Genomic DNA, 27,345 nt, shown 5'->3' with positions numbered 1-27,345 from the left:
GTCTGACCTCATTATTTCATTTCAATTACTGTGTGCTAATATGATGCAGCGTGTGAGTGATTTGAGGTTTCTACCGGTTTCCAGGTGCTCCAAAAGCTCCGAGGTTTGTCTGACCAGAAGGAACTCGGAGCCACAAAGAAAGAGCTTGCCCGCTGCTGTCATGCATGACGGTAGCAGCGTGTGCAGGTGTGTGCCTGACAGGTGAGCCGGGTGCCAGCACCAGACTGCTGCTTGGACCACGGCAATAACCAATACGTAAGTTCATTCATCAAAATCATTTGCTTGTGTTTTATTCATTTATTTATTTATTCTTCAGTCAGCATTTTCCATCCATTTGCTGTACTGAATAATAGAATAGCTGCATTTTGTATTATGTATTAGCAACATCATAATGATAAGTTCTCAGTTTATTTATGTACATTTTTATTGTATTTCAGTGGATGTTGATGAATTATGCCCGTTATTTGCAGCTGAGATGCCAGTAATTATTTTTGTATATTGCTTATCTGTTTAACTCTTCTGTATCTTTGTCATTTCTATTATATAATAATAATAATCATTATAATAGTTTTACCCCACTGACATAGCTCAATAAAGTAACAGAAGTTTCAGGAAAAAATATAATAAATCATGGGAACAAAAATTATATAGTCATTAGAAATACAATATGGTAATGATAGTATATTTGTAATGATGTGATATTAAATATACAGTGTTTTAGAATCTCCCCACTCAAGATTGCGAAAGGGTATCTTAATCTTATCAAATAAACAAATATATTAAAAACATAAAATAATACATATACATTATTAAATGATAATTAAGGAACAAACATCTTATACTGTACTAACATTTTTGAAAAATATGGTTTGATGAATAATAAATGAAATTACAACACGACAGTACTTTTCAGTAGTATTTCCCTCATATTTCTTTTTTTTTTTTCTTTGTGTAGTGATGATGTTTGTGTAATCCAGTTGAAAAATGGTAAGACGTGCTAAACATATTCTTCACATTTTGGTACGGTCCATGGAGCGAGATGAAATCGTTTTTCCCGCTGCGGGACAAGTGAGATGGGACCGTCAGCTGAAGGCCTGATGGACTGATTTGTGTCCAGGGCGTCCATGGAGCTGTGTGGTCCCAACATGAGCGAGAGTGAAGGCTCCCTCTGCCAGGTGAAGCAGCTTCCCCGCCACGGCGTCTCCCTTTGCCGCCTGCGGGCCGGCGTGCGGCCCCCGCGCAACTTTCCCCCTCGCGCCCACACGTCCCGGGGCGACCGGGCGCCCGCCGCCCTCCGCCGGCGGCCCGACGGAGACGCGGCGTCCCGCGGGGCCCCAAAAGCGGGCCGGCGGGGCTCCTCTGGCGGCACGGTGCTGGTGACCGGAGGTGGGGGGTACTTCGGCTTCAGGCTGGGGAGGGCGCTGGCTGCCCGGGGCATGTCTGTGATCCTCCTGGACAGGAGCGAGCCTTCTTGGGACATTCCTGATGGAGCGCTCTTCTATCAGGTACACTATGTACCCCAGGTGTCAAACTCAAGGCCCGGGGGCCACATGCGCTCTTCTGCATCATTTTATGTGGCCCACAAAAGCTTGCCAATTTTTTTCTTGACTGTTCAAAAGTGGCCATAAAAAGATGTTATTAAACAAGTCCCGGGGCAATTGTGTAATGTCATGGGGCAGTTATTAGGGTTACGCAGAACATAGACGAGGGAAAAGAACTAACTCGTACTTTAGCCATATGCCTAGCCCATTGTTGATAGTTTTTTTCAAATTATTATTATTTGTTTTTTAAACTGGCGCGGTACAAAGCCTTGAAACTCCACAGCTGGAGTTTCCTTTTCATTCGGCTTCTTTAACGAGCAGGAAGATGGCGTCTGGTGTTTGCGCACGTAGCTCCCTCTTCACACACGTGCGCATCGAGCCACTTGCGGGGCCCCTCGCGTCGAGACGTCGCCGGCCGTCCGCTGGAAAGAGACGCGCGTAGGCGAGCGATCCGGAGAGGCAGCTGCTGTCGGGCCGCAGAGGTCGGAGGACGCGATTCGGGTTTCACCTGCCCACCTCATGATGCTATTAACTTAATTATAATCCTCCCCACAGGCAGTCCATGTGCACTTTGCCACTTCACCTACACTTGTTTTACCTTTTCAATTAGCAGTAAAATGGAACGGCCGAAGTTGAACACATTTTCAACAAATGTTGCCAATGGGAAATCATTTTAAGGTGAATTAATTTTGTTATTGCCACTCCAAGTTCTATTGTACTGGATCGCTAAACATAAAAGAAAAAGAATGTTGTGTATTTAACCAAGCAACACGTAACTTTGTGGGGCAAAAGTCCGCTAGGTTGATGCTAACACAATGCAAAATTGCCATAGGCACTGTCTAACAAAACTAGCATCGATGTTGTGCTGTTATTATCCGTTAAGTAACGAATATTTGAACACAAACTGTGTAGCAACTCCTTTAGACAGACATTATAACAATACTCACAGGCATTCTTTATATTCTTTATCCTCTGCGTAAAATGACTGATATTACTGCAGCTTACTGAGCAATTGTGACCGTCTTGTTCGTGTAATACGTATTCATGTATTATGCTGCCCACTAGTGGCTGAAGCGCACACACCAGAAGGAGCCGCGCAATGAATGGATGAACTCATGACGCACCAACTGTTTATTTACATTCTATTTCTCTCATTCTATTCTATTATCATATGTTTTTATTTAAAAATACTTTAGCGTGCTGATTTTCTTATTTAAAAAAGGTACGAAAATGCTGAGCATTTCCATTCTTTTCACGGGAGAAAGATGATTAGAGCTTGGTCACGGAAGGCACCGCTGTACTTTGAAAACGTTACGGAAGGCTCTGGAAGGTAACCTTGGGCTTTTTCCTCATGCTTTTTTTTTTTTATTTATAAATATACAAAACACACTAACAAAAAGCCAACCAAAAAAAAAAAAAGCAAAATGCACTTGTGGAATTTCTGCTTCATGCTGAACACTCCAACACCACATTTGGAGTTTGGCCAGATTTGTATGCAAACATAAATCACCTCAAGGTCGGTTCTGACTTCTCTTGTTCTGGCAGAGCGACATCCGGGATTATTCGTCTCTCTTCGACGTATGCGAGGGGGTCGACTGCGTGTTCCATTCCGCATCTTACGGCATGTCCGGCCCGGAACAGGTGAATGTTTCATCATCATCATCATCATCATCGTCGTCGTCATCATCCTTGCAATTTTTTTTTTGCTTTGACTTCGGGGCAAAAATTATAGATACAAGTTCTCAATAGTGTCAGAGAACTCAACTCGCTTCACATTAAGGATCACTTTGGCAGATAGTAAATCATTTGTCAAAAAAGAGTCTTCAAGCTGTTTATTACCACTCCAAGTTGAAATGTACTGTCAAACTGAACATAAAACTGTACAATTGTAAATTGCATATTTAAAACGACCACTACGAATATTTTTCATCCTCTTTGTTCCCAGCTGAGGAAAGAGCAGGTGGAGTCCGTCAACGTGGGTGGGACCACTAACGTCATAAATGGCGAGCACGCCGTCAACCAAGTAACACGGCGATGATACTTTACAGTTTGACGACGTTCTTATTTTTATTTCTTTCAATTTTTTTTTAGTGTGCAAAGAAAGGAGCATCCCCCGGCTGGTGTACACCAGCACCACCAATGCGGTATTCGCGGGGGAGCCCATTGAGGATGGCGACGAGGCCTCGGTCCCCCGCGTGCCCCCCGACATGGTCAGTTGGCTCTCATGTGACTCAAGTCCAAAAAACGTAGGTGTATCAAATGGGTTCTTGGATGTTTCAGCACATTGATCACTACTCCAGGACGAAAGCCATCGCGGAGCAGATGGTCCTTTCTGCCAACGGGTGCGCCCTCAAAGGTATGCAACGCCACGGTTTTCACACCTATGGACAAGTTACAGTCTTGGATGAATCGAAATGTATGTTTGGACCTCAGAACTATTGGGTCACACTCGCTAACCACGAGACCGACATATTTTCGTAAAATTGAGTTTGATTTAATTGATTTTCATTCAGTTGAATCCAATTTGATGTAATTCAATGCAATTTCATTCGCTTTAATCCAATGTAATCATTGAATCAAAGCTAAAATATTAAATGCGACAGATGACTCCCCTTTTTTTGAACAACAAACAAACAACCATTCACACTCGCATGCCGGAAAAGTCGATAGTTCGAACAACTAGTTTGGTGATTGTAAAAAATCCGCAAATCGGTGAGACGCCGAATGCCGAACGGCAAATATAGCAGGGTATTGGCTCATTCCAAAATAAATGACATCATTTTGGCTCCATCAAGTTGGATGGGGAACGCTGGAACGCGGGCATTTTGAAATCTGTCCAGAGATCGGATTCCAGTCTGAGCGGTGGCTTGGCCACTCGAGGACATTTGCAGCGTTGTCCTGAAGCTTTCCTGTTGTTGTGTGTCGAATGTTGAGAGAAAGCGAGCCAATCCCATTTGAGGACAGGACCACAACATCATATGCGGAAGCAGTGTGAAAATGTCACGGCTGAAACAAAGCCCTCCCGTCCGTGCTTTGTGTTGTGCGCTGTGTAGGCGGCGGTCTGCTGAGGACCTGCGTCTTGCGGCCTTGCGGCATCTACGGCCCCGAAGAGCGCAGACACCTACGCAGAGTGATGGCGAGGAACACACACACACACACACACACACGCGCACATTTGACGCGCAGCAATACACAACACGTCTGCGTTACCGCCGGTAGAGTTTGCATTATTAATGTCGCTCTCCGGTGACACTCCGCCTTTCTTCCCGTGTTTCCTCTGCGGGGCACGAAGGCTTCGTTGTTCGTCGGCAGGCTAAGAAACTCGAGTTTTTGAATCCAGTCCACAGTGAAATGAATTTCACTTGTCTTTCATTTGATACGAGCTGGCCTTCCGTTTCGAATGGTGTTTTGTGTTCCCCCGCTATACCACCGTATTTTCTAAGCAATCGTTTTTTTTTTTTTATGGGTTTTTACAGTTGGTATGTGTTGCTGCTCCGTGGGTGTAAAAGTAGCAGCTGTTTGAAGTTTTATCAAGACTTAAGCTTCCACGCTCATTTCTGTCAGCCTGTCTTTGGCTTTTTCACGTTCTAAGCTTGTGGGCTTCCGTTGGACACAATTATATGGTTTGGTTGAAGGTTTTGTTGCTTAAATATACAATGTTTGATTCTCTTTTGTCTTATGTGTCAGTTTTACAGTAAGCTTGAACTGAGCGGGGCAAATAAACAGCTTGAAGCGAGCATGCTTTGGCTCTTATGTGGAGAGTCTTCTCTCGTTTCTTCGAAGTGATGTTATGCGAACAGGCGCTAAGGCCTGTTGTCGGCCGCTGCTCTCGCCCAGTCGCTCACGCAGACTCAGGCGGGTTCAGTGTTCATCTTACGCAACATGCAATCAAATCGCTTCCACGTGGCGTAATCGTTTTTACGTGGGCAGTTTTGGGGAATATCTGATTGAGCAATCTTTGTGGTTTGTCAGGTGAACGTGGAGCGTCGCTTGTTCAGTTTCAGTTTCGGCGATCGGAGGGCCAGGATGAACTGGGTCCACGTGGACAACCTGGTTCTGGCCCACACGCTGGCCGCGGACGCTCTCGCCGTGAAGCGGAGCTGCGTCGCTGTAAGCGCGTACACACACTTGCGAACGCTCGGCATCACATCGTATCGCGCTTCGCTTCGTCGTGCGTTATCGCATCGTATTGCGTCACATCGTCTGGTGTCCCATTGGACTGCATTCTAACTAATGTTATTGTATCATATCATTTAGCGTAGTGTCAAGTTATCATATCGTACCGCCTCATATTTTATCGCATCGCATCTTAATTGTATCGTATTGCATTCGTATCTTATTTTATCGTATCGTTCCACGTGTTATTGTATCGCAGTGCAAAAATATCTTAACGTATCATGCCACATCTTAACTTCTGTTATGTTATATATTCTATTATTGTTTTGCCTAATATCACGCGTTTATTGTATCACCTTGCATCTTATCGTATCGCATCATATTTTCCTGTTTTAATAATAAAACATTACTTTTATGAGCTAAACACCAGAATATCGACAGAAGGATTTTTTTGGGAACAAATATATATAATAGACATACAGTGTTTTTAGCCATGACTGTATTTATTTTGATTTATTATTTTTTAAAAATATTATTATTGTACTTGTTACTGACTTGTTTTCTGGTTGTTCTATGAAATTATATTTAAAGTAGAGTTTTGATTCTAAATTTCGAAATCAATGAATAATCGTGTTTTTTAAATTGTGATTTCAATATCAATGAAATGAATCGTGATCCTTACTTTTTCCATAATCGCCCAGCCCGACTGTATCGTTTTGCATCTTTTTTTTGTTGTTGTTGTTGTCAACTTAATGATGTCCAAATGCCGCCTTAACAGGCGTCCGTTGTCTTTTTGTAGAGCGGACAGGCTTACTTCATCAACGACGGACTTTCAGTTAACCTCTTTGAGTGGTTAACACCTCTAGTAAGTACAAAAACGCTTTCCAGTGTCTCGTATGGATCACAAATTGGCCTTTTTATGGAAGTTTCTTTTTTAACCGTCTGCCAATCGGTAACTTCGTCGTGATTGTATTTTGTTGTATTCGAGTGCGGCAGCCTGTTTTGAGTCCTGCTGTGATCGTTAAACCGGTCACCACCAGATTTGCGATATTCACTTGTCCGAGCTAAAAATAACCTGTTGTTGAAAATCCATTTTCCCAAAAGCACGGCTGGAGAACACACTGTTGACCATAACAGAAATAGAACGACTCTCAGACTTGTCTTTAAAATTGTGAGCAGTCGACAGTTTTTTTTTTTTTTTTTTAATGTTTAATTGAACGACATTGACGATGTATGCTTTCTTGTTTTTGTTGCAGTTTGAGAGATTGGGCTACAGCAGGCCGTTGATAAACCTGCCAGTTTCTCTCGTCTATTCAGCAGGTAGCGCATCGCTAACGTTAGACACATTGAGAGTTCTTCTTGAGTGCATGGTTTCGTACCACGTTCATTCTTCTCGCAGCCATTCTGGTGGAATACTTGCACATATTCCTGAGACCGGCGATCGAGGTGCCGCTCCTGTTCACCAGAAGTGAAGTAATTATCTCTATTTTTCTCGCCTTTTCCATTCTCGGTATTTAACTTAACACAAAATGGTAGCTGAATATGCAAATACACTCACCAACCAATTCATTATGAACATTTATATAATCTCATATTTTCCGAGCGGGCCTCTGGCCTCGTCCGCCTGAATTCTGTAAAATCTCCGTTTAAATTCAATTTGGTGCAATTGAGGCCACGGAGCAGCTGCGGTTGCGTGCCGGACTGTTCCGTGAGCCGATCGTGCGCAACTTCTCAAGAAATGGTGATGTAGAGGTCGCGACCTTTTCACCATGACCATTTAGTTTTTCTAAATGACTCAAAGACAACTTGTGGTGGCTTTTGTGTGATTGAATCTTTTGTTGTTCCTGCGGGTGAGCTACAAAGCGAATTTTGCGAAAAGCCGATCGTTGCCGATGAATCATTTTTCCCGAGAATGATTGAAGCCAGCAAGTTCTTCTCCGCTGGCCTAGACGCAATCAGAAGCGGTGAGCTTCATTGACAACCTTATTTTTTATATCCGTTGTTGTATTCATGTATTCCTGTCAGCCGATTCTCTTCATTTTGTAGCATTTCTCTTGGCTGCTCTGCTTCCAGTAGTCAAAGTGGATGTTAGATTGTTTTTGCCCATCCTCGAAACGTTGCCATGGCAATGTCGCAATCAGAAGTGCTGGTTGGTGTAACTTCAAGGGTATTGGCCATCAGACTCTTTCTTGAACCAATCAGATTTTAGATTCTTCAGCTGGCCCTCGATGACGTCGGCATTTTCTGTCCTCTGATTGGTTGGTCTGAGCAAAACCCGTCTCAGCCGACTTCCACGAGCAAAGCGCGTCTTTGGCGATCTGTCCAAGTTAATACATTTCATAATTAGCATCTCTGGTGAGTATGATGTGTTTTATTGAAATGTTTTGTCATTCGTATGAGATAAATATTGATTGTGAACTCCAGACCGCAGATGTTTTCTAATTGAGACATGTTAGCCGTGGTCTTCAGAGGTGGATTACGTCCCCAATGAAGGCCCAGGAACCGCCACAGCGTCGTTCCGATTTTTTTTTTTTACCACAAATGTTTCCCCCGCGTCATGTCTGGGGTTATGTCGAGAAGGATCCACGCAGAGAGACTTTCCACACTTTTTAGAGTCACTGTTTTTGGATGCTTTAAAACATCAAGATATTATAATTATAATAAGCTTTGCAGTCACCCCACCGAGGGGATCGGGGAAGCAGGAAGGAGGCCCGGCGTCCATCTTAAAGAGGCTCAGTCACGGCCCGAAAGGTCCTCCTCATGAATGTGTGATGAGGCCGAAACCAAAGCTGCGCCGCCGCCGCCGCCGCCGCCTGGAGCTCGTTGTCGGACAGCCGCGATCGATGATGCCCCCCGTGAATAAAACATCAGCTGCTGCCTGCGGTGGGGAAAATGAAGTCTGATGCGATCGTGCGCCTGACTTGGAGTGTGTGTTGGTGTTGTGCACAGGTGAGGAACATAGCAGTAAGCCACACCTTCAAGATAGACAAGGCCCGCAGAGAGTTGGGCTACCGTCCCAAATCCTACAGCCTGGCGGACTCCGTGGAGCAGTACCTGAAATCCCGACAGGCCCGCTCGGGTTCGCCTCCGGTCCGCCGGGCCCCCCGGCCGCACGGACCCCGCGCGGCGCTGCTGATGAAGCTGCTGACGGCGTTGGGAATGCTGCTCGTCATGTTGAGCTGCATGCCGTGTAAGAGCCTCGCTGGCTGAACACCAACATCGTACAATGTTTCTGGAGTATGCTCACCTCACGTTAACTCGTGTACACACAATCAAATATGTCAGCAGTGGCCACAGTCTAATGTGAGCTTCCATTGTGCCTTAGAAAAGATTATTTTGTTTTATAATTTGGATTTGTACTCTTTCAATTGCTAATTCTTAATTCTTTATTTATTTATATTATTAAATGAGTTTTAATTTCATTTCTATTTTGATTTGATTTAGACTCGAGCTTTAAGTTGATCTTTAAATGTATTTTGAAATTGAATTTCCTTTCAATTAAACGCATACATTTTCTTCACTGCATAACATTAAAAAAAAATAACAACAATTAAATGTAATGTAAGTAAATACAATACCATAAATTGAATTCAAAATGTTATTTGAGTTTTAATTTCATTTAAATGATTAAAATGTATTGTTTGTATTTATTTTGTTTTTTAAAATTCAATATCATTCAAGTGTTAATTTCATTCAAATTTCATTCAATTTAATGTCAATTTTCTTCACAGCTTGAAGCACTGACAGGTGTACCACTACACTATCAGTGACGCTCATTTTGTTTGATATTTTTTATTAATTCCATAAATTTATGACTGAGAAATACCGAATAAATCACGTAGTGGTATTACACTGACAATAAAACTTTTCCGTAAAGGTACAAATTGTCAATCAAAACTCACAATAACTTTGTATTATTTTTGATACAGTAATGAAATGTCCGGTGAATGCAACCAGTCTTCAAATGTTTTTTGTTTGTTTGTTTGTTTTTCCCTGGGACGATGGCGCAACGTGGACGTGCAAAAAGACAAGTATTAAATTAATATGAATCTAACTGTGCAAAAGCTTTCCCCCCTAGTTTGCACTCACGAGCAATAAAGAAAAGAGGGCGCTATTGTGCTGCAAAAATGTCTGATCAGGTGGATGTTTTTGGCTCTATTGAAATTTTGATATACGAACATATACATATAAATATACGGGACCGTATATATGCAGCCATTTGATGGGGAGGATTTGTTTCGAAACTGTTTTTTGTTTGTCATCTCATCAAAAAAAGGGAGTCACTGATCAGCAAATTCAATTTGAGGTGAACAGGGATGTTGGAAGATTGTTAACGTTAGCAGGTGTAGATGCCTTTTTTTTTTTTTTTTTTTTTTTTTTTAACGCCACTTTGGGATCTGAGCGAAGACCGAGTACCTTGTTTTCTAAAAAAAAAAAAAAAAATCAGCGACAAAGGTAATAAACTCTTTTCAGCTAAATCAAATGTTTGTTCACTGAATGCAAGCTGCTCTTTCTGTGAAGTAGCCAAATGCGTACAAAAATTGTCTATATTACATATTTTTGTGTGCCGGTGTAGCACAAAGGTAAACGAGCAAGTCGCTAACTTATTTTGTTTTTTCATTCATCTCAACAAATTGTTCGGTGGGGACAAATTATGGCAAAGTAAAGTTTGGCAGCGGTGGGATTCGAACCCACGCCATCGAAATGACTGGAGCCTAAATCCAGCGCCTTAGACCACTCGGCCACGCTACCGTCGTAACGTCGAGGAGCGTCGCTCTCTACAGACGCAACTAGAGACCGGCGCACTAAGACTGAACAGTTTGCTTTTTTATTTATTTACATCAGAGCATTTCAATTCAATCAACTCTACTAATAAGCAACAAAAACATCAATAAAATTAGTCCAAAATAAATAAAAGTGCAAAGCGCTCATGTTGCCTTCTTCCAAAGTGTGTCACTGTACAAAAACAAAAAAGGATAATAATACAATAAGCGAATTATTACAATCAGCTTTTCATCCTATTATAACATTCCAACTTTTCGTCTCACATGACAGCTTTCTCGTGTTACGCGTGGGAGGGAAACTTGCGGATTAGCACTACACATTGAAATACTTTTGACGCAAAACCAAATAAAACCTCACCGGTTTTAAAAAGCACCAAAACAAATATGACAGAAATCCTCTTACTATATAATAATGAACTTTTTCCATCATATTTCTTTTTTCATAATGTTAGGTATAGCCCCTGATAGGAAATGTGTTGCCCACCCCTGGTCTAAACAAACAATGCCTTTTTTTTTTTTAATACTGTCAATATTTCAAGTAATTGAGGGAGAAAAAAAAAAGATCAGTGCTGACTGCCGAAAGCGTTTGAGTATAAAGTCGGTGCCGTGCGGGAGACGCCTGAAGCGCCCGCAGGGTTTGAAAGCAAAACACACCAACAAAGGGCGCAACATTCCAGGACCACGACCGATACGATCACACGGCAGACGCGTCCCTGACAAGCCGCTTCTCGTGCAGGTCTTCTTTGGTCTTCTGGATGCAGGTGAAGATCTCCTTGAAGAGGACTTTGTACTCGGGCTCCTGCGACCGGGCGGCCGGTTCTCCGGCCGAGCCGGAGAGTCGGCGGCCCGGGCGAGCGCCGGCGGACGCGCCGCGGGACGCCTGCACCGACTCGTGGGTCAGCCCCGCGTTCGGCCGCTGACACCTCTGGATCAGCTCGTCGTACTTCACCTAAGAGAAACAAAATATGCACGTTCTGCACAAACGAGCTGTACACCGTTCCCCTGCTGCAGAATATCACATTGTTTTATACATTTTGCAATTGCCTATAGATGTCTATCTCGATGCCACAAGATGGTGACAAAGCAATACATTTGTCTAAATGGAGCTCCTCAACACACTTCAACTCAGTTCATTGGCACTGAGATTAGCAGGGGCCCCCTAAAGTCTTCATTCACGCGCTTCAAAATAAATCAAAAATGCTTAATTATCACAATCGAGTCGACTGCCCCCCCGTCCCTTCTCACACAAAGGTTTGCAGTGCGCGGGTGACTCAATGTGGCGCTCCAACCAACCTGCAGAGCGCTGTACTGCGCATCCACCTCATTGAGCAGCGAGATGCCCCTCTGCTTCACCACATCCGCTCGCCTCGCGCACATCTTGTCGTGATCGTCGGATGCGTTCGCGGAGCTGTCGCTGTTGCGTCTCTGCCGCCGGTGTTGGAACTTCTTCTGGTCCTCGTCCGCCTCCTCCGACTCACCGTCGCCCTCTTGGGGTTTATTTTCCGAGGTGAAGAACACTGTGTCGGGAAGGAGTAGCTGGCCTGGCTTCCTGCTTCAGGTAGGATGAGAGGTGAACATAAAATCAGGCCCCTAAAATAGTTACTGACTTGGTCGCCTTACTTCAGGCGTTCCCCGGGGCTTCGTTATCGGCCCCTTCTATTCATCATGTACCAATAATTGATGCAAATATTATCATTTTTCCATGACTTCACAGATGACACCCAGCTCTATATTTCTGGTCAACCAAGTTCAACATTTCCTCCCTCTTCCCTTACCTCATGTCTTTCAGAAATCCAATCCCGGTTCACTTCCAATTTCTTGAAAGTCAAAAGCGATGAAACAAAATGTTTCCTCATCAGAACCAAAACCACCCGAAAACGCTTATTGTTGGTTTATCCCCACTTATTCAAGACTTTTGAAGGTTTCAAAAAAAAAATAAGCGAACTGTGCCCCTGGGGTGTAAATCAAGCCTTTTGAAGTTGGTGTGCTTAACACTCACCTGCTGGCACAGTCGGCGCGCCACATGAGCCTCAGCTGCTCCACTTGGACCTCCAGCTCTGCCCGCCGAGCCCGGCAACCCGCCGACAGGGCGAGCCGCCGCTCCAGGTCGAGCTCGTCTTGGGCCGCGAGCTGGCCGTCGTGCTCCGCCGCCTCCCGACGGGTCTTCTCGGCCGCTAGTTGACCCCGGAGAGCGTAGACCGAGCGGAGAAGGGTCTCGTGCTCCTCTTCTGGGTCTCGCCGTCGATCTCGATCGGAGACGGATCTCTGCGGCGACCACGATCCCTCCGTTTGTCGCCTATCGTTGGGTACACACCTGAGCTGACGCAAAGTAGCGGTGGGTGGGTTTGGAACGTGTGCCCCCCGCGATAAACGAGGGTTCACTGTACCCGTCACGGCGCGAGTCGTAGAGCTCTTTCAGACAGGAAACGCTCTGCGCGGCGAGGTCGCGTCGCTGCTCTTGTTTGTTGCGCTCCGAACGGGCGGACACGAGCGCCTCCAGCTGGTTCTGCAGCCCCTCTACGTGCGATCGAAGCCCGTCTACGGACTCGGCCAGACTGGAAAGAGACAGAGCGAGAAAGAGCAATGACTATTTTCCATTTGACTGATAAGTGAACCATCTTGTCCGCGATCTAAAAATCCCCTTGTCGTCATTAGGGAATGAGCTCGTTGATTGCGAACGCGGCGGCGTTTGCGATGGTTCATTTCAAAACTGCATTTGATGTTTACTTGGGTTATCTTTGTCTGATATTTACATTTACAGCTGAAACATTCAGCAAACAAACTATGCCCCCCCCCCCCCCCCCCAAAAAAAAAAAGAATAATTCAAATTCACTTTGACAACACCGTATGCAGAGCTTTTTGGTGGACTTTTTAGCCCATTACGTAAGTATCGAAGACTGCGGTAGTCTGACCTGCTGATCTTGTTCTGGGCCAGGCGTTCGTCCTGCACTAGTCTCTTGTTGCGCCGCTCCAGATCCCTGGTGGAAAGGTCTAGCTGCTCATAAACTTTGGCGTGCTGGTCGTTCATGTGACGCAGGAGCTCCACCTGCTTGGCTAGGTACTAGTGCACCACAAAAGGAAGACGTTTCAATGTTGAGTTCTGTTACGGTGCGACCTCAGGCTCGGAAAGCGTTCCCAAAGCTTCTTGTTTCTTGTTGTGGCTCTACCAAACCATTCAACGGGCAACCGGCAACGGGTCTGGATTGTCACACCGCCCCGCGTACGCGACGTTTTCAGAAGGTCGTTAGCGAAGGATCAGCGTTTGAGAGACGCACGGGGATTAGCCTATCGAACCAAACAAGTCATCAAGCTCGCACGCTGCAGGAAACAAATGAAGGCTCTTATCTTCATTGACCCGCTGCAACCTGACACTTGCACTCACATAGATCTTTCTTTTTCATTCAGACTTTCTGGGTACGCGAGACCAACATCTCGGTCTAAATACAGCGCAACCTCCGACTTTGACCAATAACATTGTACAATTTGAAACCGACCAAAATATTTGTGGAACGTGCCAAGGCATCAACATGTCTCCTGAGACTTGAACCCAGCGGAGGCGGGTCAAATCTAAAAGTCAATGGAAGAGTCTCGGGCCCGAAACGGGAGCGACGAATTTCATGATTAGTTCGCCAAAAGTGGAAGTCAGGCACGTGCTAAATAAGCTGGGTGAGCGTCCTGCGCTGTGCCCACTCCTCAGCGACTCAGACTACTAGATGAGCTTTTCCCCCGTCCTATTAAAGAAACAGATACACGGCGCTTGCAACGAAATCTCTGTTTCGATCCCGATCCTTGTCGTGCGGCCTCGTTCAGAAAATCACATGCCGCTAAACAGAACAGCAGCAGCGATGGGCGAAACAGCGTCTCTTAAACGGTCAACACCACTGATGACTTTCTCACCCACTCTGTGTGTGCGCGCGCGCGCGTGCGTGCGTGTCACCTCTATTTCGAGCAGCTTCTCCTGGTTGGTGGAGTACATCTGCTGCAGCGCCTGCTCCAGCTCGCGGTTGCGGTCCAGAAGCGTTTTGCCGAGCTTGGCGGCCAAATGGAGATCTGTCCCAAACAACGGGAAAACGTACTTGAACTCGTCACAACACAACACGCGAGATGTCCGCACGCGTCCTGCTGCCGCACACGGATGAGTCCGAGGGATGAACGGCGTGCGCGGCGCTTCCTTTGCCGGCGCTCACGCTTTTCAACATCACAATCTAGTTTGGAAATATTCTTCCGGTCTATAGATTCAGTTTTATCCTCTCGATCGAGGGTGGGCTCGGGGGGGGGGCCACATTTGATTTCTTTTCAAAACCGGACAGATCCCCATAACGGACGGCCGCTGTTCGCGTTGGATAGGCACCGAGCCAGAAAGAAAAATCTGCAGATAATTGATGCCCATTATTATTGTAATGCAAAAAAATATTGATTTTGTTTAAACCCCAAAAATTCTTGAAAGGTGCGGCTAAACCGACAATAAGAGTTTTTGGGGTTGCCTCCCACCATCCCAAAAAAAAAAATAAAAAAAAATATATATATATATATATATATATTTTTTTTTTTTTTTTTTAAACACAATGCGCATAGTTAAATATACTGCGTAGTGGAACATCGGTTCATAAATGTATTGAATTTGTTCCTTTACCCGAAACGTTGGGGTAAAAAAAAAACGGGGGAAACGTTGGCAACGGGAAGAGTTGGAATTGACTTGAAATAACAACTGTAAGCGTAGTTAACTTCCAAGTCTCCATAAAGAGCAGTTAACATCAAAGTGTTTGATGACCGCGAAGGTCTTTGGGGCCGTGTCGTGTCAAAGTTAGCAGGAAACGGCGACTCACGCTTCATCGTACGGACAAAAACAAAAGTGCCACGGGGACGGGCAAACTTCCGCTCTTCGGACTGAGGGAATGCCCGCGGGAATAATGAGGCGGACGCGCTCGGCAACGGAAGATCAAGCCACGCAAACGTCTCGGAGAGTCCCGCGTCGGCAAACAATCGGGCAATGAGTAAGCGATCGAGAAGAAGTGGCGGGTGGGACGGGCAACGGCCCCTCAACAAACAAAGTTAGGTTGAGCGGGTTTGCGGCGCCGTGGAGTTCAACACACAGTTGAGCACAGAAACACACTTTAGGAGGGAGAAATACCACACTGCGCTTGCACTGCGCAATAACTTGGCCTTCTCGCGCACGACACGGCGCGCTTTGATGGCCGCGTTGCATCGTGGGATGCGGCGGCCATTTTAGGCGAGCCGTATCCACGGTTTACGCGAACGAGGCCGTGTTGTCGCGCAGAGCCACAGAGGGCCCGTTCGAACGCCAGAAAGAGGAAGGCGATTAAAGATTAAACCGTGGACGAAGGCGGACCCGGGAAGACTTTGCCCTCTCTCGGTGCGGTTCGCACTCGCCGGCTGGGACTCCGGCACGTCTTTGACGGAGGAAACGCAAAAGGTTGTCGCTTTCATTTACTGGTTTGCATGTATGTTAAGTGCTTTTGGGTGTTGGGGGGGGGGAAGTGCTACACAAACGTGGTTTATTATTATTTCAATAGTTCAGATGGTAGATGCGCAGCAAGATCACAAACACCATTCTTATACGTAACTATTTTATTTTATTTTTTTAAGAGTAACACATGTATGCTTGCTAATGACAGGAACTTGTGGTTTTCACTTTCTTTGGAGCCATACTGAGGGCTGATTTCGATTATTATTTTTAAAACCATACCGACAACCCAAGGAAATGTTCTAAGACAATTTAGTTTGTAAAGCGGGCTGTCCGAACACTTTTATGGAAATCTCATCAAAATGACAAACAAATTAATATATCACTGGCTACTATTGGTCAGTTAGAGCGACCAATCGGAAATGTCGACTGCGGTTTGACAAAGGTGGCGTTTTTTTCCGGTTCGCTGAAACGCTTTTGGAGACGCGACGATTCCGCCCGACACCGGCGGCAAGTAAAACGGTTGATCTTACTACTATTAGTGATTTGACTTAAAAAGAAAATGCTAAATATGTTTTAAGTAATGCCACAAATATCACATGACTCTTAATAATGTAAATGCTCGGAGGGCCGGATTCAAGAACGGAGGAGGTCGCGTGACCCCGCCCGGGTCGTCCTCGCCCTGACCCCTACCCGACATGCAAATGCGTCTGCCTCGTACCGTCAGTCGGTACACCGAGAGAGCGCTGATGCAATAAAATCAATCCGCCGTGAGGATTAGAATGTGCAGAATGCAGTGTGGGCTATAGTCATAAAAGTGAGCACGTCTTTAAACGGAAGCCAACACAGTTTCATCATTGGGTTTTCGACATTGTACTTCTTTTTGTTAAATTAGGTAACCAAAATATTAGAAACACCTCCGGAGGACGCACCGCAAACTAGAAATAAAAGATTTCATGTTAAATAATAAATAAGTACAGAAAGTATTCATTTCTGCCACATATCAGAATTCAAAGGGTTTTTTTTCAGCATTCGAAAGTGCCCCCATTCAACATTCTCTCCAACTGTGATGGCCGCTAACCTGCGCACCCACAAGGAACCAATACACACAGAAAGTCATACTCATGAAATTCGATTTAGAGACGGTTGATTTTATTTTCGGTAACCCTGCCTGTTACTGTATGTTAAAGCTCGACTCTGACAGTGCAAGCAAACTTGGAGGAATTGACTGAAAAGCACCATCTTTGCCTGTGACGTGTAGTGACAAGCGGAACAATTCAATGCTCTTCCGCTAGATGGCGGAAGCTGCGTAATCGACTTTTGGGTTGGTGGCGCGAGTGTAAGATTGTTTTCAACGTAAACAGCAGCAGCTCTGACCGTGCTCGAGGTCCCGTTGAGCGCACCACGAAGCTCCATTCTTGTCCACGTCGTCCTCCAGAATCCCCTCAGTCAACATTTGGACGAGTGGGAGAAAGGAAGAGAAGCCCTCAGCTGCTCGCTCTGCCCCCGCAACTTGCAACACGTCCGCGTCCGCCCCTTGTGTTGACGAGAGCCACGTGGCACGTCGCGAACACACAACAACGACCACCAGGTGGCGACCGATAGAAAACTAATTATGATCACTACGCTCTGAATCGTTTATGTTACCGTTTTATACTCTGAAGTCATGGGAAATTATAAAAGTGCTATATATATATATATATATATTCATTCTTAAAAGTTATTCTTAAACGCCCAGCTTCCCGTTTCCGGTATTTATACGGCCCAATCAGCAAGTTATTATTATTATTTTTTTTTATCGTACTATTGAGGGGAGAAAAAAAAGATAAAAATAAAATAAGAAAATTGGCTCGAACTTTTCACTTATGTTCCTCAATTCTACAAGAATGAATAGCATTTCTATTTTTCATAAGTCTTTGGGCGTTCAGGAAAGAAACAAAGTCGTCGAGGAATTGGAAAACTTTACATTTCAATAACCGAGGACAAGAAAAGTCCCTCAGCCGCCAGCTGGCAAGCGCAAGAAAATAACTTTTAAAAATTCAGTCTTCTTTCCCCCATTCCATGTTGTGAGAGAGCGGCAAGTTATAAAAGTTGAAGAGATTTTTTGGTCGGTCGTAAGTTCCGGGTTTCCGTTTCCGGTATTAATCGTTTCCGGAAGTAAAATGGGCGAAGCGTTTCGACCAATCAACACGCGGCCCAGATCGACGCACCGCCCGCTGGACAGAAATTGTGTGCAGGATGCAATCTTGTTCAATGTTGACAATTCAACTGTTCGGCTATGGAAGAACACGTGGTTCCGTTTCAGTTTCCTGACTTTGTGTAACTAATGATGGCCAGCAAAAAGTGCGTTTGACGGCTACCTGACAGTCGGGCGAGCGCCGGCATGGCGGCGGCGGCGGCGGCGGCGGCGGCGGCGGAGGCGAAAGGCGGCGCGAGGCAGACGCGAAGCTCGGCGCTCCGCCCGGGACTCAACCCGGCGGCTCTGGCCTACGCCATGACCACTTTGGGTTCCACCATGATCAACAGCATATTCAGCTTCTACTACGTGAAGCTCTTCATCAACGAGTATCGGATATCCGAGGGCGCTTTCCACCGATCACAAGTGAGTGTCGCGATGTTGCGCAACATGCGCAGTCTTAAGTTTCGATCGTGATGATTTGTGCTCGTCCCCGGACGGAGTTGGTGTACATGCTGTGGAACGCCATCAACGATCCTCTGTTCGGATACCTGCAAGACAACTCCAAGGCGGCGTGCTGCGCCCAGCGGCGTCTCTCCATCCTGTACGGCGCCCCGCTGTACGCGGCGGCCTTCCTCATCGCCTGGTTCCCGTGGCGACCCTACGACCCCGGCGACTGGCTGAGCGGCGTCCACCTGACGGTGGCGCTGTGCGCCTTCGACGGCCTGCTCACCTTCGTGCTGCTGGCTCAGTGCGCCCTCTTCGCCGAGATCTCCGGCCACCACCGGAACCGACTGAGACTCGTCAAGTATAGCCAGGTAAGGTTTGCGGCGGGAATCGCGGGAAGATATCGCGGTACAGCCATTACGAGACGATCGGCGCGTGGGGAGAAAACATCGGACAATGTGTGGAAGTGAAGAATGGAAAAAGTCGTGGGAACGCGTTCTCGGCGCATTGAATCGATGGCGAGTGGACTGGAAGAGGTCTGGCCTCTCATCGGTTCACGTAACGAGGCTTCGCTTGGAGGAACTCGACTGTTTCCGCTCCGAGTTGGAGGCGCGCCCCGAAAACGCAGATGGTGTCATTCTTTTGGAATGCGAAAAAGGGATAGTCGCTAGTTCGAGTGTTGACGTGGACTGGACTTGTTTTGAGTCCAACTTATTTGGTCAGACTCAGACCAGTCCGAGTATTCACTCACCGATATCGAGCGCGGATAGCGTCGGCGCTTTTGACGCATCCCGTTCCAATGAACGCCGAGACCTTCCCTTTCTCTTGGACGCACATGATGATTCGCCGACGTGGCAAACCTTCGCGGCGTAGCGCCAACTACTGGCGAGGAGGACTATGTGTCAGATTGTTCTTCCTTAAGTATGGGGGCCGGTATCGAGCCGACGCGTCCCTCCCTGATGAAGACAAATGTAAAAGCGCCGTCGTGAGCGCCTTCTTCCCGATTTCCCAGGTGGCGTCGCTGCTGGGCTCCTCGAGCGTGCTCTTCTGCGGCCTGCTGTCCAAAAACATGGAGGACTTCGCGGCCTTCCAGGGGTTCACGGTGACGGTGGCCGTCCTGAGCTGCGGCTGCATGCTCTACACGGGCCTCCGCAGCCGCAGCCAGTTCGACGACAAAGCGTCCGAGGATCCCCGCGACTCCGAGTGCCCCCCCGCCACGGTGAAAACGCTGACGTGGCAAATCCTCATCAACGGGGACTTCCGGCACTTTGTGCTCATGAACTTTTTCCAGGTCTTCATGCTGGCTTTCTTTAGTAATTTCACTCTGATCTTTGCCGAGCACCTGATTCCTTCTGATGTGCTCTCGTCGCTGGCCAGGAGCGTCATGTACGGCGCCGGATTCATTTGCCCTCAGGTAGTTTCTTGAACTTAAAGCGCACGGTGAGCACGTCGTGTACGCTTGGCGTGTAAAATCCAAATAACTTCTGTCCACCGCAGCTGCTGGTGTTGAGCTGCGACAGACTTCTTCACAGCCTCGGCTACTACAGGATGATCCTGTACACCTTCTACCTGGAGGTCTTCATGGGGGCTTTCATGCTCGCGCTGGGTCCCCAGAACTATCGTATCCTGGCATTGTTCCTCACCCTGAGCATGTAAGAGAGATTTTATTTTTTTTTTTCTTCACGAGAATGCCGGGGTCGCCCGCTGACTCACCGTCGTCGGCCTCTGCGCAGGGTCTTGGTGCAAGCCACCTTCAGTCTGTTCAGCTTGCCGCTGGCGGATATCATCGACACCGACATGCAGAAGTACAAGCGCAGGTAAACGAGCGACACACGTTATGTCGCCTCAAGAGTGAAAGTGTGGGGGCGTTTTTTTTTTTTTTTTTTTTTTATAAATACAAGCCAGAGTGAAACTGGTTAGGTTGGATGCATTTGAGGAAGTCTGTTTGTTTGGTTGAAAATGGATCGTTGTAACGAGTCGGTGCAGAAGGAACGGGTCCGCCACGAAGGGACGTTGGCGTGCAGATTCAAAGATTCAAATTAAACTGGCAATTTGACCACCACTGTACACGTAAATATGGACGATTTGTGGTGGTTGTGGGAGAGCGTTTGATTGTTCTGCCTGTCACTATACATATAGATAGATGAACAAATAAACATTATTTGTAGTGACTGAATACATTTGGCACCAACGGAATCCAAATGGAATGGGTTAGCTTCCTGTGGCAGTGTTGCGCATCAGCGCTTTAGAGGTTCTGGGTCCTTCTCTGTTCAACTTCTGTTCCCTCATTTGTTTATGTTGGAGAGCCGTCGAGTTGATGATTGCCAAAGTTAAAACAAAAACTCAGGTGAAATGTGGACTTTGGTGCAACCCGCGAGCTCATTTCTCATTTTTTGTAAGGCACTTTGAGTTACAGCACGCTTTGTTTTCAACAGTATAAGGTGAACAAAGTTTCTGATTCATTTCAACCTACTCGTTTTTTTTCTAATGCATTTAAGTAAAGATAGGAAAATGGAACATTTTATTGAATGAATAGAAATGAATCTATTTCAGTTTAGAAAAGCTACTTATTTCAAAAGAATGCATGATTGATTTCCTGCCCTTTGACAAATTAGTACTTTCCATCTTTTAGGTAATGCTGAATGAAATGATCATTAATCATTTAAAAAAAAAAAAGAAAACCTAATGTATTCTATTCCCTTGATTTCTACGCATTTGCAATTTTGTTTTTGAGCGGATTCAAAGACAGGCTCCCATATGCGCGCTAGTTTTAACGGTGACAATGGTTGTGTTGCGTTTGCAGCTCCCCGCTGTCCTCGATGGTGTTCGGGACCAACGCCCTGTTCACCAAGCCCGCGCAGTCTCTGGCGCCGATGTTGGTCATCAACATTCTCAACCAGTTCGGCTATGAGCAGCTGAAGGATGCTGGGAGGGACATCAACCCAAGGCAAATACATCACCTTGCTCTTAAAATGGAAACAAACACTTGAAGCTACTAAGCCCGTTTGTTATTCTCCGTAGAGTCACGCTCGTTGTGCGTTTAAGGATGCCGTTGCAGCGTTTGCCTCTGGGAACTGCTTATTGGCGTCAAACGTTTGGGCTGGAGAAGCTCACCAAGCAATGAATCCCAATGACTTGAAAATTCAAGTTCATGTTGAGATCCCCGCCCCCCACGACATAAATATACACATGATTTGGACTTTCTCAGACAAGTCCCGCTCGGTGTCGTCTAATAAATAGAATTCGGCGCGGTACAAAGGTTGAAAATGGCCAAGTGTGACGCTTCCGGCTGAATGTTCAAAGTTGTTGGCTTGAAAATTGACAAGATTACAATAGTATGTCAGAAGAAGCACATTTTCATGTTTTAAAATTTGTCCATCACACGTCCAAGTTAAGCATTCAACTATCACGTTAAGAAACGTACATTTTTAAAAGACCTCACGTGCCCGCCATCTCCCCGTTGAGAACAGAAGACACAGTGGCTGAAATGTATGATTTAGATGGTCCGACATTAGCTTCAAATACAGTACGGAAAACTGTACACATTGAAATTGAAATACATTCAGAGTCAATGAATTTCATTTTGAACTCCAAATGTGTGTGCCTAAGCATTTTCCGCGACAACATCAAATGAAGAACGATGTCTCCTTCGCAGAGCGTTGGAGAGTCTGCACAGCGTCATGTTCTACCTGGTGTGTGCGGTGCCCATGTGCGTCGCTGCCGTGCAAGTCCTGGCTTGGAGGCCCTTCTCCATACGCAGCAGTCACACCGTGGACAGCAAGTACATTGACAGCTAGGAACGATGCCGAGGACGAGGCCTGACCGTCCTCGCTTTGGGGAAATGATATTCACAAGTTACTCGTAAATGTGTGGCTATTTAAGATGATCGGGGGGTTGAAATGGTGGGGGAAATGTGTACAAAACCTGTCATCTAGCTCCGTGGGAAGATGTGTGACCCCCAGGCAGACTCCCTATCTTAACAATTTCAGTTAAGTCAAATGTTTGAGCGGAAAAGATAAAAAAGGGAAGGTCTGGATGTACATAGTGACGTTTTCCCACAGTCGGCTTATTAATGAGCCTTCTGAGTCCCTGAAGAATTCCGCAGTCGAAACCCGAGTACAGATCCCACACCGTACCGTGAAGCTGGTCGACTTCAAGTTGTTGTATTTTCCAAACGGGACATAAAGCGCCGCACGTCTCGAAGAGGTCTGACTCGGAATGGGAACGGAAAACACTTCGTTGACACCTTCTTCGGTGAGTTCCTTCAAATCAACAGACGTTGTGCTTCGAAGCACATGCTAATTACAGTACGAGCATCTTCTTGGATTTAGGGTTTATTGGTTATGTATTATTTTTTTTTGTCTTGATAAGCTTTTTTTTGGCCTTTTGGGGCATACGTTCACTCCAATTTTTTTTAACACTTTATATGTTGTAATTGGTTCAACTTAGGACATTCCATTACCATCCAATTGGAGAATATTCCTTCGATTGTTTTTTTTTTTTTTTTTTTTTCCCCTAGTCAAAATGCTATTCTCTCAAGTCATTAAAAATGGGAGCAATTTCCAATTTGCCTCAGCTTGATGTCGAAACGGTAAATGGAGTGCACTTCAGCCAAGTGGAGCTAAGTTTCCATTTGCCAAATTGTGTAAGTCAACAGGTTCTCCCAGGTGCTTGTTGGCGTGCGTGCAGGAGGAATTCCAAGATGTTGCACGCGCCATTTGGAGATCACATTACAACGTTACATCTGCTTACAACTTTATATCTGCTTGTACGCAGCCATTTCGCAGTTTATCGTGTGTTGTCGTTAAGAAGAGGAACAAAATGCCAATGTCAGGCAGGACTGTGCGAAAGGTTAAGTAAGGCCTCCGTTCGCCTTTTTTTTGTTGATTTCAGCAACACTGTAATGAGCACACATCAGAACTACAGCGCCATTCACTATCAGCATTAGCTCCCACAAGGCAACGCTCTAAACCGGAGTGGGGGCAAAAAAAAAAAAAAAAAAAGGGCAACTAGTTTGTGTTTCTGCCTATTTGGCTTCCTGCTGACGTCGGACAGACGGACTGTACCATTCGCATTAATTAAATGGGGAAAATCAATTCCTGTGTCTGCACCTTTTATCCAGTGTCTGGAACTGTTCACCTCAGTTGAGTGTCATGGGATCAAATGTGCCTTGTTTGACGTGTAGAATGATCGACTGTCTTGACCAAATGACAAGCACAAGTTGGCTTTAGTCTTTTATCGAAAAATAGGTTACTCTTCCCGTCTTTGCTTCTAGCGCTGCCTGCACAGACACGATTCACACTCGCATACAGTAAGTACGAGGAGGCCGAGAAGTTTACGTTGTTTTTAGGATTTTGCCTTTGAGCACCAACACACTGCATTTCAAATTAACAATCAAAATGAGGTAAAAGCATTGGGTTTCAGCTTTAATGTTCACAAAAAAATATGACGATTTACCATTATGGCATTTTTGACCATTTTCAGCAGTTATCTGGGGAAAAGTAGAAATCAGTGTTTTTTTTTTTTTTTTTTTTAAATGGTAGGGCCCTACTAAATGAATGAAAGAATATGCCACGAATGAACGTACAAATGTTTCCTTGTACATATTGAGCATTATTGGGTTAAATCAATGCAGGACAATTCCGATGAGGTTTGTTTTTCGAATTGCACGGCAGACGGGATCAAATGCGCTCATGGGCCGCCGCCGTGTACGGCCGCATCGTGCACAATTGCCCGCTGAAGAAGATTGCGTTAAGAGTCCCTGTATGTGAGCGTACGATGGCAAAACCGTAAAAAGCGCGTGCGCCTTCCGACGAGCCACATTCGCAAATTGGTGTGACGTCTCCCAGTCCCATAAAGATTCAACGTTCGTTCAATGTTCTTTTTTGTTTCCACTTGTAATGCACGTCTTACACATTTTGATAGATGTCATCAGGCGTGATATTTAAGTCTGCGGCAGGCACCTGCAAAACATAAATAGGTCAAAATATCACGACAGAAACGAGCACAGCTCTCATCCGCATATCGTACCTCAACCGGCGCAGGGCTTCTCCTCGCCGTCTGTTTGCTCCTCTTCACCTCGCGTCTGTGGTGCATCTCTTGCAGCACATCGTGGAATATTCTTGTTTTCCTTGTGCTTTTCTGTTCACACCCAAAAAAATAACGCCTTTATTTGTGCTTCGGCTCCATTTACATGATGTTCACGGCGGCCCCCCTTTGCCCGGAACGTTTACGGATGAAACGTGGACGCCGGGCAGCTTTGAAGCACGTTTGTGGCGCCGGCAGAGCGGAATGAAGCTCCCCTGCCGGGCCCGGCGTCGGCGTGTTCGGCGAGCACTTCACGAGGACTAAGCCGTCTCTTGCGCTAAAACGAGCCAAAGAGCACGTTCAACGGGATTGCCGCGGCACGGCTTAGCTTTAGAAGTGGGGAACAAATACGCTTCCTCCCCTACGAGCTACCCCGTGGTGCTTTGAAAAGGGACTGGCGGGGCCATCGCGAATCTCGCGTAAATGTAGCGTGAGTGAAAAGAAGTGAGTGACTGATGGTGGTGTAATGCAAACGTTATTTCCTGTTCTGTACCCCCCCACCCCCCCCCCCACCCCCACACACACACACACACCTTGTTTGACCTTTACTCTGAATTGTTTATACCCAAAGCTCAAAAAAATGCAAACGCATAAAAATAGAACTGACCTTGTGGCCTTTGTGTATTCGCCTGCAGTTGCATATATTGAGGCCGTACTGAAATGTACACACAGGAACGTGAGGCTTCAAAGTGCATATTTAGTGTATCGTAACAAATACACAAAAGCGCTTCGCGTACGTTACCTTCTTTTGAATGATGAGCGTCAGTGTTGCCGAGCTGTAGACGGCCAGGACGACGAACGTTAGCCACAACAGAACGTGACCCACCATGAGCTTCGTCTTTTCTGGGAGCACAAGCAAACTTTAGGAAAGTCGATTCTTTCTCACTTCTGCATAAGAGGAAGCCCAACCTTGGGCGAGTTGCTGTTGTATACGGGATGATCGGCGCGTTAACCTCAGATAACCCGGCTGCAATAATAACCAAATGGACCAAGCAATGTCATAAATGATAAATAAGTAAATAATCATAAACGTAATAAGCCACAGTCAGATTATTAGTTGTTGGCAGAGGATGAAGAAAATAAGCCTGTGAGTATTGTTGGACTGTCTACACACCGCAACATTTTTGCTATTCATTAGCTGCCCGTCCGTCTATGGCGTTTTGCATTGTGTGTACGCATTAAGCTAAATGGACTGATCTGAAGCGAAGCTATGTGGTTGCTTTAAACGCGTAACGTGTCATTCTTTGGGGTTGCCCTTTTTTGACAGTAAACTTCAAGCGGGAGTGGCAATAATAATGATAATTTGTGTTCACCATCTGCTAAACTGCCGCCAGTTGCGAAGTGAATTGAGTTGACCGCCACCATGCAGCGGTCCTTTCTCAAATGTATGATCGCAATTCAAAGCAAAGACAAAACTCTGGGAAAAATCAGGAATGGGATCGCTCGTATCTCACGGCAACTCCGTCCGCTTCTTCAACACGACACTTCTTAAACCGAGCAATAGCCGTAAAGCGCCTCTTGATGACAGTACCGTTTCCCTCTTATGTGGCAGCAGGCCTCATCAAAGGGTGACGAGTTTTACTTTGCGTTTTATCATTCAGTCGTTCACGTCTCTAGCTTATACAATCGTTTTCCAGGAACGTTAAAAGGAACGTCCGCTCGTCGCTACCTTACCCTTCACAACAAGAGTCGTTCCCAGGCCGACGTACTGCGCCCCCGGTGCCGGTTCTCCCCGCGCAGTGGCGGCGCAGTAGTAAACCCCGCTGTCGTTGGCGGTCAGGGACATCACTTGTAAAGTGGCCTCTTGCAGGCTGTACTTGTGGCGCCTGTGGGCCAGGTCGAGACGGCCGTGGGATTTGCGCTCGAAAGCGAACCACTCGTAGCGGAGGCCTCGCGCCGAGCAGTCGGGATGCACGCTGCACCGGATCACGGCGTCTTGTCCCGGTTCGCGCCAGATGACGCGGTTGGGTTGCGACAGGCACCTCTGAGGTTCCGCCGCACCTTCGGGAACACATTGACGAAGTCAAATGCGGTAGCTTCTTCGATAAAAGCGACATCTGTATGTGACGTGTGTCAAAGGTCGAGCGCGTACCTTTTGGCGGCAGGCAGGTGAGAGAAACGAGAGAAAGCCAAAACAATGGCACCATGTCTGCGGACGAACAGTGAATGATCTGATGACGGTTTGGCACGAGGCGTAAGCGGAATGGGTAAATTCCGCTTACTCAACAGCGAGTTCCTTCCTCTTTCATCCCAAGTGTCTTTGCAATAAAACTGACCTGACATTGGAACTCTGCTCTACGAAGACTGAAGGCAGCGTTTTTCCAATTAAAACAGTCCAAATAAATAAATAGTAGTAATATATGTATAAAGTATCAAGTACTGTATATATTATACAAGGCGAGGCTGCTTTGAGCGACCGCCGTGACAAGCAAATCCTGGGAATAGTTTGAGGCTGATCCTGGACAGCCACGTTTTGAGCGTGCGGCGGCCTATTGCAGCTTCCCCATACACATTTTGCAACTTGAAAATCTTTTGTGGCTTTTCCCCTACCCGCGGCAACAAATTCAATCACAGCTTTCGGCTTCGGACGAGCGTCCGGCAATGACGTCATTTCCAAAATGGCTGACAGAAAGAATTGGTTGAAACAAAATCCTTAAAAAAAAAATAAATAATAATAATTGTTTTAACTTGAAACAAGTATTTCAACTCTAAACTGTGAAACAATAATTATTAGTAGATTAAATGAAATTGTGCTCATGACTTTTGGAC

General features: G+C 46.0%; 4 protein-coding genes and 1 non-coding gene across 7 annotated transcripts; 2 read left to right on the top strand and 3 right to left on the bottom strand.

The window, feature by feature from the left end:
- Positions 1–187: 187 nt before the first annotated feature.
- On the top strand, positions 188–9,097 carry sdr42e2 (short chain dehydrogenase/reductase family 42E, member 2). Its single transcript, XM_061699969.1, has 12 exons — positions 188–255; positions 1,118–1,505; positions 3,087–3,182; positions 3,487–3,544; positions 3,633–3,751; positions 3,822–3,897; positions 4,595–4,677; positions 5,514–5,651; positions 6,457–6,522; positions 6,914–6,977; positions 7,057–7,130; positions 8,607–9,097. The coding sequence occupies exons 2-12, from the start codon at positions 1,125–1,127 to the stop codon at positions 8,865–8,867; spliced, it is 1,416 nt and encodes a 471-aa protein (XP_061555953.1). The 5' UTR covers positions 188–255; positions 1,118–1,124; the 3' UTR covers positions 8,868–9,097.
- A 1,230-nt stretch (positions 9,098–10,327) lies between these two features.
- On the bottom strand, positions 10,328–10,409 carry trnal-uag (transfer RNA leucine (anticodon UAG)). The gene has a single exon. It is a non-coding gene; the product is annotated as a tRNA-Leu (tRNA).
- Positions 10,410–10,529: 120 nt separating this feature from the next.
- Positions 10,530–18,523, bottom strand: cdr2a (cerebellar degeneration-related protein 2a). Of its 3 annotated transcripts, none has more exons than XM_061699970.1 (7): positions 17,244–18,523; positions 14,379–14,491; positions 13,354–13,502; positions 12,829–12,996; positions 12,441–12,755; positions 11,735–11,993; positions 10,530–11,390 (listed from the first exon to the last, which is right to left on the bottom strand). In XM_061699970.1, the coding sequence occupies exons 1-7, from the start codon at positions 17,320–17,322 to the stop codon at positions 11,136–11,138; spliced, it is 1,338 nt and encodes a 445-aa protein (XP_061555954.1). In that variant the 5' UTR covers positions 17,323–18,523; the 3' UTR covers positions 10,530–11,135. The 3 variants fall into 3 exon arrangements, with proteins under 3 accessions (XP_061555954.1, XP_061555955.1, XP_061555956.1); XM_061699971.1 differs by having other exon boundaries at positions 11,735–11,990; XM_061699972.1 differs by having other exon boundaries at positions 12,441–12,737.
- mfsd13al (major facilitator superfamily domain containing 13a-like) lies at positions 15,171–23,585 on the top strand. Its single transcript, XM_061699968.1, has 8 exons — positions 15,171–15,875; positions 18,204–18,468; positions 18,546–18,860; positions 19,502–19,903; positions 19,987–20,141; positions 20,223–20,306; positions 21,293–21,436; positions 22,145–23,585. Exons 2-8 carry the CDS (start codon positions 18,250–18,252, stop codon positions 22,284–22,286), a joined length of 1,461 nt encoding a protein of 486 aa, XP_061555952.1. The 5' UTR covers positions 15,171–15,875; positions 18,204–18,249; the 3' UTR covers positions 22,287–23,585.
- Positions 22,978–27,162, bottom strand: si:ch211-139g16.8 (immunoglobulin superfamily member 6). Its single transcript, XM_061699973.1, has 6 exons — positions 26,669–27,162; positions 26,251–26,577; positions 25,319–25,419; positions 25,184–25,231; positions 24,520–24,630; positions 22,978–24,452 (listed from the first exon to the last, which is right to left on the bottom strand). Exons 1-6 carry the CDS (start codon positions 26,721–26,723, stop codon positions 24,399–24,401), a joined length of 696 nt encoding a protein of 231 aa, XP_061555957.1. The 5' UTR covers positions 26,724–27,162; the 3' UTR covers positions 22,978–24,398.
- Positions 27,163–27,345: the final 183 nt, after the last annotated feature.

Source organism: Phycodurus eques, chromosome 16, assembly GCF_024500275.1.
Source record: "Phycodurus eques isolate BA_2022a chromosome 16, UOR_Pequ_1.1, whole genome shotgun sequence".
Classification (NCBI taxonomy): Eukaryota; Metazoa; Chordata; class Actinopteri; order Syngnathiformes; family Syngnathidae; genus Phycodurus; species Phycodurus eques.
This window is presented reverse-complemented; position numbering and strand designations above follow the sequence as displayed.